This window comes from Procambarus clarkii, chromosome 45 (assembly GCF_040958095.1).
Source record: "Procambarus clarkii isolate CNS0578487 chromosome 45, FALCON_Pclarkii_2.0, whole genome shotgun sequence".
NCBI classification, from domain to species: Eukaryota; Metazoa; Arthropoda; class Malacostraca; order Decapoda; family Cambaridae; genus Procambarus; species Procambarus clarkii.
Genome location: NC_091194.1, coordinates 13,411,831 through 13,423,674, shown reverse-complemented (window position 1 = coordinate 13,423,674; position 11,844 = coordinate 13,411,831). Strand labels below are relative to the sequence as shown.

At 39.9% G+C, this 11,844-nt stretch overlaps 1 protein-coding gene across 1 annotated transcript; it reads left to right on the top strand.

Annotated features, from left to right (window-relative positions):
* The first annotated feature begins 1,248 nt into the window (after positions 1–1,248).
* LOC123770197 (uncharacterized) lies at positions 1,249–9,020 on the top strand. Its single transcript, XM_069301444.1, has 4 exons — positions 1,249–1,548; positions 4,663–4,731; positions 7,475–7,816; positions 8,040–9,020. Exons 1-4 carry the CDS (start codon positions 1,407–1,409, stop codon positions 8,210–8,212), a joined length of 726 nt encoding a protein of 241 aa, XP_069157545.1. The 5' UTR covers positions 1,249–1,406; the 3' UTR covers positions 8,213–9,020.
* Positions 9,021–11,844: the final 2,824 nt, after the last annotated feature.

Below are 11,844 nucleotides of genomic sequence, written 5' to 3'. Positions count from 1 at the left end.
TAATTCTAGCCAGATAGTTTCTGTGTGTGGGTCAGTTTGATTCCCTCTTTGAGACTACATTTCAAATTTTCCTTAACATATATGGCTACTCCCCCTCCTCGTCTACTATATCTATCTGTGTGAAATTGTTTAAATCCGTTTATTTGATATTCAGCTAATAGTTCTCTATTTTCTAAATTTATCCATGTTTCTGTAAGTGTAATAATATCTATTTTTTTTCCTGAATATACAGGAGCATTTAAATCGTTTATTTTATTTCTTAGACTCCTACTGTTCGTGTAATGTATTATGTATATAATGTATTGTTATTTTGAGGCCCATCTCTTTCCCTGTTCATTTTGCCAATTTGCCTTCCCCATAAACACATACTTTTATTACCTCCTTTCTCCATATCTTTCTCCTTATATTGGTAGGCTACACAACTTAAGTATGAGTGATAATGGAGCAGCAGCAGGTCTGCAGGACGTGGATAAAATAATTAGTCATCAGAGTAGAGAGAGCAGGGAGAAACCCCCCCCCCCCAGATGGATAATATGGAATTATGAAACAACTACCGACACAGAGAATTGGATTACTGACAGGCATTTTGAGTCCAACTGGAGTCAGATAGATATTACATGAGCAGAGTGTTGGAAGTAATTTTGAGCCAGGATAACCCCCAGAATTTTTGTTAGTGTAGTTTCACAAAAATGCTTAGAGAGAGAAAATACATATTATTTTATGTTATGATTGCTTTACATTAGTTATACTTGTAACTGTCTTTTTGTCATCCTAATTTTGTGATATAAATTGTTCCGATATCTGTCTTATTACCTTAATGTAAACCTCACTTTGCTTTTAAAACATATAAAGTTTTAAATTATACTTTAAGTGTGATTTAAATTGTTGTAAACCTGTTTAGTTCAGATATGACTTATTTAGACTTGTATAAGTTGTTACGAATAAAGTTCCTGATTCTGTGTGACTCCTATGTAATCATTGTACTAAATTTATATGTAAACGTTCCCAATTATAAATGTACAATCAATTTATGAATAAGTTTTATTTTATTTTATTTGATGTTAGAGAGAGCTCAGTGAGTGATGTGTCACTGTGATACTGCCACGTGTGTTGCGACGCTTGACACAGGATATTGAACCAGGTTTATTGTTTCAATTTAAAAGCGTTCAAACGGTAGCAACAGGTGTGTTTACGACAGCTGCTTGTGGTTTAGGGGCAGCTGAGTTTAGAGTGGATATAAGGCAGGTGTATCTGCTGCTGGAGCCACCAGTCACCACTCATACTCCATCGCTGACGGGCGGACACCCAGAAGGCGACATCAGCGAAGTCAGGAAAATACACCAGAGAGCGTCGTGGGTGTGTAGCACCAGTTTCATCAGCTGCTGGAGCAGCCAGACTTCGCCACCATGAAGTCCTTGTGTGTGCTGATGCTCCTCGGCGTCGTCCTGGTGAACTCGATAGAGGCTGGTTCCCTGAAGGTTGAAGTGACCCCAGCGCATGACGAACCGGTAACAGTAACCCCTCCCGGCGGGAATGACACTGCTACAGGTGAGGTAAGTCGAGGAGTTTGTCTTGTGTCTTCATGCTGTGTTCTATTCCCACGTCTTATGCTGTGTGTCATGTCATAAGTTGTCTCTATGTCGTAGCTTGGCCCCATGTCCTGTGGTACATGTGCATGCGGCACACGACGCACAAATGCCCCAGCGTTTCAGTCTTGCTCGGGTATTAAACTCGGGTCTCCTCGGTTGTGAGCCGAGGACAAAGACCGCATGAAACAAAAGCGGTTTATCGTGGTTAATCTCACCTAACCTAAACTAATGGAATGAGTTAACTACAGAAAGCAGTTGTCAGTTAACGTAGTGTTTGTGTTTAGCTCCACCAACGGCCATGTCTGGAGCGAGGCTTCCCGACAGTCTTCCACTGACACGTGTGCACAGTGCCTGTAGATGGCGCAAGCCTCCACCACCACCCCTGCACGTGCCATGCAGGAATGCTTCTCTTTGTCTCCCTGGCACGTCTGTCTCTCCAGACTCCCCCCTGTCAGCTCAGTCTAATCCCAGCCATTCAAGCAAAGAGCCTCCTGGGCCGGATTCATTAAGCAACTGCTTACGAAACCTGTACACCTTTCATGGCTCTGTTTTCATTCATTAAACAGTTTTTAAGCTAAAAAGCTTCACAACCCAAGGTTATTGTTGTTATAAACAACCTCGTAGTGCTTCGGAACCCATAAATTGTTTAATATATGAAAAAAGTCGCCATGTTTATGGAAAGATGTACCTGTTTCGTAAGTGGTTGTGTATATTATTGTTGAATCCTGGCCATGGTCTGCATCTTTCCTTCTCTACCTTACCGGCTTCGCTAGTGGTTTGCTTGGATTGAATCCCTCAGAACTTTATACGTCGTGATCAGACCCTCCCTCAGTATTCTCTTTTCAAGTAAAGTGAAGCTGTGCTTCCTCTGGTATGTCCTCTCATCTCAATCTTGCTTTAAATTGAATTGAATCTAAATGACTCGGATCGATTAGCCAATATATGTAAAATATTGACAGCATATACGGATGTGTGTGTGGGAGGAAGCATCTGTTTTCTGGATACATAGTTCATAACGATATGTGGACAGGTGTGCTGTAGCATGGCACAGCATAGCGGAAGACCACATAGTAATTTTCATTTTGTCTAGCTGAAGTTTATTGTGTTTTGCTTATTGTGAACAAGTTTTAATAGAAAGTCAGTGTTTTGATGTGATCCATTTTTGTCCTTATAACTCGCTTATGTATATTTTTGGACTATACATTAGATATTTGTAAATATGTGTGATACGTGCTGTTAATTTCTGACTTATTAAGCAGATATTTAAAAAAAACAATTTAATTGATCAAGTCACACACACACACACACACACACACACACACACACGCACAACAGAAGGAGTAAATATTCATTTTTTCTTGCAGGTTATGGAACAGGCGACTGAGCAGTGAATGAGAAAGAGGAACTGAGGAGAAATGAGAAAAGAGAACTAATCAGTGGTACTGTACCATAAACACAACACAGGACTAGTGACTGTGGTACTGTACCACAGACACAACACAGTACTCATGACTGTGGAACTGTACCACAGACACAACACAGTACTCATGACTGTGGAACTGTACCACAGACACAACACAGTACTCATGACTGTGGAACTGTACCACAGACACAACACAGTATTCATGACTGTGGTCATGTCATGCACTAGAGACAATACAGGACTTGTGATGTGGTAAGGTCACATGTCTTCAGTTTGGTTTGGTGTGGAGCTTAAGTCCTATTGACCACTGAAGGGTTGGAAGACCACTAGAGGGTTACAATATTGACCATTGGAGGGTTACAATAGCTTTCTGACTAATCAGTAAGTATACCTTTAGTCCTGAACATAGTAAACTCAGTGTATACGCACCGTGAAGCGAGGTGCACCTCTCAGTGTGTATATATATATATATATATATATATATATATATATATATATATATATATATATATATATATATATATATATATATATATATATTATATATATATATATATATATATATATATATATATATATATATAATATATATATATATATATATATATATATATATATATATATATATATATATATATTATATATATATATATATATATATATATATATATATATATATATATATATATATATATATATATATATATATATATATATGACACGCAAGTGAAGTTTTACAACTTTAGAACACTTTTCCATCAGGAGACTCGAACCCTAACCAGCACAGAAGCCTCACAGCAACTGGCATAATTCATTCAGACACTAATTCACAATAACGGGGCTGAACATTAGTCACCCAACCCACGTATATGAAAATAAAGATCGTGGCGACGTTTCGATCCATCCTGGACCATTATTACCCGAATTGACATCGATAGTGGCCAAAGATGGACCGAAACCTCGTCTCTACAAATTTTAAATTTTGTATTTTTTTCTAGACGCTTCATTTAGTATAGGTCTGTTTAGTAATTACACCTGTAATGGTCTTCAAAGACTGAAATAGAACTTAGTACCATGAATATAAATTGAAGTTAAGATTGAAGAGAGATCAGGCAAGATTAGATTAGGAAAGAGGGTTTTGATTTTTTAGAATTACAGTGTAACATAATGGACGTGGGATCCCTTGATTGTTTCAAGCGTAGGTTAGACACATATATAAATGCGTTTGTGTGGCTATAAAGAGGAGCTGCTTTGTGTGAGCCAACAGAACCTTCTTCACTGTCCTTGAATCTTATGTTCTATTATATACAAAGCAGTTCTCAAACCTATATAAATATTCAAACCTATCGCTTCGTTCTTGTCTTAAGAACATATGAATTAGGAAACACCAAAAGGTCTATTGTCCCGATACAAGACAACTTTTATTTATATCCATCTACACCCATTCATATGCATTAACCTTCAATTGAAGCAGTCAGGTGATCTACAGTCTATTATGTAACCTGGTAAACTGTTCCGAAAGTCAACAACCTTATTTCCGAAACAAAGATTTAACACGGTGTTTATCCAAATCAAAATTAATTCAATTTATAAACATTTTTTTAGAACTTGTTGATTTGTTGCCAAATGTGCATTATTTTTTTTTTGTAGACGAGCTTGCGGTGGATGAAAGATATGGACCAGGACCAGGATCGGGATCAGAACATGGACATAATAAGAGTAAGTGAACTAGCTCTCTTATTCCTTCAATTCCGGGACCTGCCTTCATATTATAACGTGTTAGTGGCGTCGTCTCCTTACTCCTAATTAATCTCCTAATTCCCCTTACTGATTAACCCGTTCACTCAACAACACGTCGCGTTTCTTACGTTAGGGTGCCTGACAGCTGAGTGGACAGCGCTTCGGATTCGTAGTCCTGAGGTTCCGGGTTCGATCCCCGGTGGAGGCGGAAACAAAAAAGGGGCAGAGTTTCTTTCACCTTGATTCCCGTGTTCACCTGGCAGTAAATAGGTACCTGGGAGTTAGACAGCTGCTACGGGTTGCTTCCTGGGGATGTGTAACAAAAAAGAAGGCCTGGTCGAGGACCGGGTCGCGGGGACGCTAAGCCCCGAAATCATCTCAAGATAACCTCAAGATGGTAAGACCAACCTAACCGATGCATCATACTACGAATAGGAACGTCTCACAAAACTCTAGACGGTTTCTAGACACTGGCCTCGATAGGTTAAGTGGGTTGCTCGGGTTAGTATGTTGTCCAGATAGGTTTGTAGGTGAGATTAGTTAAGCAGTGACAAATCGAAAGAAAATACCACATCATTATGGCTTATCGGCCAGTGGTTAGTTTCTCCCGTGTCCTCCCCATTGACAGTGAAAAGGCCTGTCAAGGATCAAAATAATATTTTTCTAGAGAAAGACCGAATAATAAATAGAAAATTAAATATATATAAATAAACGCTGAAATCTTGAACCGTAACAGTGACTTTTCAGATTCTGTAACTGTGAGTCTAGGTACCACCAGCCCTTTATTAATTTAATAACAACAGTTACATCATCTAGTAAGTGCATAAATTACAAAGAAATTTGTGACAAGTAACAAGTCATATCTGTTCCTATTGAGGCCCTGGATACCAAAAACACAAACAGGACACTAAAAGGACAAATTACCTTATCTGACAGAAAACTGTAACCAGTGGGAAAACTGTATCCAAAAGTTAATTCAACGTTGAATCAACGTTAATTCAACATTGAATCAACGTTGAATCAACGTTAATTCAATCCAACTGCTATCAACGTGCCGCCGAAACAATCACACAACGTAATCCCAACTTTAGATTTAGATTGTAACAGTATAACAACGTTGCAACAAAGTTGTGCTGACTTTGTGTGTTTGTTGAGTGGTGAGGTTCTCGCCACAGGTCCTCGAGCTATATGCTCTTCCATCCAGCGGCCGAACCCCAAAGATACATTCATCCATTTTAATATGCTGTTAATCCAAAATAGCTATTTTCTCAAATATAAATATATTATTATATCAGCATACTGTCCATATTTAGGCCTTGGTTGGGTTAGGTTAGGTGTTCAGGTTCTGTTGGCGATTATTTGTATTTATAGTATGTCGGTGAAGCATTTACAGCGTTGTGGTTCGAAGAAAGGTCGTCAGCAAAGAGCAGTTCGGAAAATGCTCGAACGTCATCAGTCAGTTCATCCTTCTGTTTTGGTAGTAACGATTAGGACCATAGTACATGTATATCGACGTACAGCACAATTAGAAAGTAGAAATCTGTACTACTGAATTTGGACAAACTGGAAAAGGTGTTGTATTTGTGTTTCAAAAACAACCTAAACTAATCTAACCTAACCTTCCTAGGCCTAAATACATGCTATCTCAGTCCTAATATATTACATATGTATGCTGTATTTGGCCTAGGAATATTTAAGTTAATTTTTTAGCTTAATTTTTTTGAACGCATTTTTTTCGGGCCCCGTCCCCTCGTCCTCCCCATCATTCCACACTCTCACGTCCCTTCGTCCTCCCCACCATCCCCCACACCCGATCCTTCGTCATCCCCACCATCCCCCACACCCAATCCTTCGTCCTCCCCACCATCCCCCACACCCGATCCTTCGTCATCCTCACCATCCCCCACACCCGATCCTTCGTCCTCCCCACCATCCCCCACACCCGATCCTTCGTCATCCCCACCATCCCCCACACCCAATCCTTCGTCCTCCCCACCATCCCCCACACCCGATCCTTCGTCCTCCCCACCATCCCCCACACCCGATCCTTCGTCCTCCCCACCATCCCCCACACCCGATCCTTCGTCCTCCCCACCATCCCCCACACCCGATCCTTCGTCATCCTCACCATTCCCCCCCCCCCTCCTTCATCCCCTCGTCCTCCCCACCCTCCCCCACTCCTGTCCCCTCGTTTCCCCACTCCCTTGTCCAATGCATTCCCAAATGATCTGATGTTCCCATCACTGAATAAAACAGTTAAAGAAGAACAGTTAAAAAATCGAAATGAAAAACACTGAAAAAATAAAAACATAAACTATACTCACGAAATGAACGGTATGGTAAACAACACAGCCCAATTCCAATGCAATGTCACTCAAAATAATTAAATCAAAATGAAAATAAATCGAAATCTATGAAAATTCAATTAATCAATGCAATTGGAAATACTGAAATGGAATCATAACATATTTAGCATAGTGTGCGTTGCTTTTACGTCCAACAGATGGCGCAGTTTTTTTATAAATAGCACGTTTTTTTCTGTCACAGGTGTGGCATGTATATAGTAGTTATATAAAAACACGCGTATAGTCAAATGCAACTTTGAGTCAAAATTTCAAATCAATCGGTGAAGAACTTTCGGAGATTAGCGATTTTGAACAAACGAACATTATCGTTGTTATTTAAATAGATATCATATTTGCATGTTAACCATTGTTTCCAGAATGCAGGAGTGCCAAGGAGTGCAAGAGGGCCGGCGGACGGTGCCAAGCAATGAGGTGCAAGTCACACGAGCGGGAGATCAAGCGCGCCTGCAGGGATGGTAACTCTCACCATGATTTGAGGGGTGGTGGTGGCAGCAATCCGTGGGCCGGCAGTAACTCTGGCGGAGCCGGAGGCGGACACTCAAGCGGAGGCGGACACTCAAGTGGAGGCGGACACTCGAGCGGAGGTGGAGGCGGACACTCGAGCGGAGGCGGAGGTGGAGGCGGAGGCGGAGGCGGAGGTGGAGGCGGAGGTGGAGGAAACACGGGCAAAAACAACTGTCATTGCTGTGCTCCTAGAGGTCAGTATTATGATTTACAGTCAAATCTATATCTCTAAGAAGCCTTACCTGTTTGTTTGATAGTCTGTCAATCCAACGTCGGGGGCCAGACGTTTGGGGCTAACCTCATTAAACTTTGCAGGGTTCGAATCCCACGATAGGACTGAAGGCCGTTAATCCTTACACCTAATTATAAAAACATTCGTGTATTTAACTTGTATTCTTCATCTTCCTTAACTTACAGATGATCACCACGGCCCTACTATAGTGAGAGTGAATGAAGGGAATGAAGACGCAGAAGGAGAAGAAGAAGAAGCAGCACCTCAAGAAGGAGAAGAAGAAGAAGAAGAAGAAGAAGAAGGGGAACAGGAGTATGTAGAAGAGGGAGAAGGAGAGGAAGAAGAAGAGGAGGAGTAGAACCTGAAACACACACCTGACTGCTAATTATAGAGACTATAACAAGTCACATGTTTTATAACACAGGAATACCCAGGATACTAGCACTTACTAGCACGCTAACATCAATGGCCTCTACCATGACTGTCTCACCTAACCACTACCATGATGTACTTACCATGACGTTACACTAAGCCTACTCCACCTGCCGTAATACATCAGTCATGAGAAAAACATCAGATAATTAATACTGTCGCCATGACACACTTGCCACAGATGGCAACTTCTCACTTGTGTAACAAATGTGAACTGCTGTTTTGTGTCTGGTTCGACACCCATGGCATTCTTGACCTATTCATGACATTCTTGACATATTCATGACATTCTTGACATATTCATGACATTCTTGACATATTCATGACATTCTTGACATATTCATGACATTCTTGACATATTCATGACACTCTTGACATATTCATGACATTCTTGACATGGATATAATAGTCTTGACATATTTTTTATATTGTTGTCATATTTTTGATATTGTAGACATATTCATAATATTCTTGACACATTTATGACATTCTTGACATATTCATGACACTCTTGACATATTCATGACAATGATGGCTAGCAGAAGCTCAACCTACTTGTGTAGAATTTCTCTTGATTCGGCTCTAAAGTCGTTCTTTTCACTGGCTTGTGAGATCATGCTTTTAACATCTATCAACAACAACATATTTCTCCATGTGTTTTGCTAATTGTTTTCTACACAAACACTGGTGCTTGGAATTGCCGCTCGCGAAAATAAAATTATTGCAACAAAATATCATTGATTTTTATTTAGTGGTTGGCTTTTCAGCTGGGTGTCTACAGGTCCCTCCTTGATCAACCTTGCTCTGGGTACTTGATCTGAATGCTAAGATGTCTCCCTTAGAACGTAACCACACCAGTTCGGATATTTTAAGTTTTCCAAACTGGCCGGAACACGAGTTGAAACGTTGCAGAATACAAGTATGCAAAAAACCTGCTGGGATTGATATTAGAGGAGACTACCAGGGACTTGTACTGAACTAAATTCAAAATTGCTGTCTGCAATTTAATTCAACTAAAATCTCTAGCTAGGGTTGTAAATCCTAGCTCCTCTTTTCCTAATGACAGATTGTGGGCTGTAAGGGACAGGTGGGGTGAATGAATTAGTTGATAGAAGTTCCAGTCCACCTGTAGACAGGGATTCTCACATCAGCTTGTATTTTATACAAGGATAAGATTTAATAAATTCAGTTATATGACTGAACACTGGCTCTGTTTAAATCAGAGATTTAAACATGTACATAGTCTAGCTTAGCACCATAACTATTAACAGCCAATACATACTTATACTATAAACAACAATTTAAATTGTAAAAGTATAATAAATGACTTTAAATGTAGTCTAAGTACTGTTAACTAAGTACTAGAAATTATATTCAATTAAATGAACTTATATGATAACTTAAAAAATAACTAAGCAAGCAACTGCTAACTTAATTTATATATTCAAGTATATATGCAATGTATTTATATTCAATTTATATGATTGGGTATAGTCAGCTTGATTGAATCCTTTCCCACACAATGGACATTCATGAGGTGTTATTTACTTATTGCAGCTGAATCTTTTCTGACATAATGGACACTCATGAGGTCTAGTGCTTGGATAAAGATTCACAGCTACACTACAATTTTAATAAACTTACTGAGATATGAGGCGTTGCCTCGCTATATAACCGACAGACAGACTTATAGGATATTAAAGTTATACAAGCATATAATTGGCCAATTTATACACAACTGTAATAACCTTCAATATACTTATCTGAAGCCGGGTGCCTGTCTGACAAGTGTGCCAGACTGATTAACTCTCTTGTCGCAAGTATAGGCACGATATTTTATATCTAACAGTGTTGCTGTATGATGTACTAGTAGCGTTGCTACGTGATTTTTCTTTAACTGCATTGCAAAAAGATGAGGGTTGATGGTGAAGGTGGAGACAAGTTACTGTGTGCTCCACTCTACACTTATATATATAAATGTTCTAGGGATATGTCCTTGTCCTTGGACATATCTAGGGATATGTCCAAATGTCCTTGTAGATATTGTCCAGGTACTCCCCCAGTTCTAGAGAGTGTTCACTGGTGATAAAGATATTAGATAAGGTGTCCTGAGCCAAATAATGTTCAGTAAGGTCCCTCACACTTGTTCACTGTTTTGTCAACAAACGCGTAGTGCCGCGGGGTGTCTTGTGGGCGCTTCTTGTTCCCAAGATGCCCCTCCCTCTCCCTTAAGAGGTAGCTTTCAATGAATATTGATTGATTATTTTTACTGTCTAGACATACGATTGAGATAACATGTGATTGTAATATAATTAGATATAGGATTTAAAGATTATAAGTAGTACTTGATAGTACCACTGATTCTTAATAAGGATTCGATTTATAATCCCTACCAGAAGCGATTAATGTTCCAATAGTTTTTTAATTAACAAATCCTTCTAGAAGCTTCTGGATCCTTGAGAGATCATGCACAAATCACGTAGGCATCTATAGGGCCCTATATGGCGTATGTGATCCAAGTGGCATTGTCATCTAGGATCAAGCTGTATAATGAATCTATAATGATTCGGATTTGATTTTGATATGATTTTCATATGATTTGATGTGATTTTGATACGATTTAGATATGATATAAATATGATACAGAAATTATACATTTCTTAGATGATTATTAGATATTGGTGGGTAAAATTTCCCACAACAAGAACTGACATGAGTACGATATAGAAGGATTAGAAAGGTTATCTAGAATACCAGATCAAAGTTGTGTAAGATTTAGTGCTTGGATGTGATCTGAAATTATATTCAGTGAATGGATGTGATCCAAGATTATATATAGTGTTGTGGTGTTGTTGACTTCGAGACAGCTAACCCACGATGATGTTAACCGTTGACATCTGACATCTGCTCCTTGTAGACAGCATTATGGCCAGGACATCCTCGTTAGTGTTGTAAGGTGTCGGCTGAGTGACTGGTTCACTCACCCCAGTAACCAATTGACGAGTTACCAGGTTTGGTGGGCGAGTTTTTTAGGTAACGTATCTCCCCCGATCTTATCAGAAAATATATTCAAATCGATCAATCACGTGATCTATCAATTGATTGATCTAAACGATCTGTCAACCGATCTATATATATCACGTGAGTACTGATTTCGATCATGGTTTCACGTGTAGCTGGACCGGCTGGAACAGGTGTACAATCAGACCTGAGAAAGACAGACAAGATCAACTGGCTGAAGTAGGGATATCACTGTGTGTTTAAGAAGGTTGGAAAACCCTAGAGCAAGGGAGCCGGTCGGCCGAGCGGACAGCACGCTGGACTTGTGATCCTGTGGTCCTGGGTTCGATCCCAGGCGCCGGCGAGAAACAATGGGCAGAGTTTCTTTCACCCTATGCCCCTGTTACCTAGCAGTAAAATAGGTACCTGGGTGTTAGTCAGCTGTCACGGGCTGCTTCCTGGGGGTGGAGGCCTAGTCGAGGATCGGGCTGCGGGGACACTAAAAAGCCCCGAAATCATCTCAAGATAAGGTAAAGTCTGCTACCTGAGTTACGCACA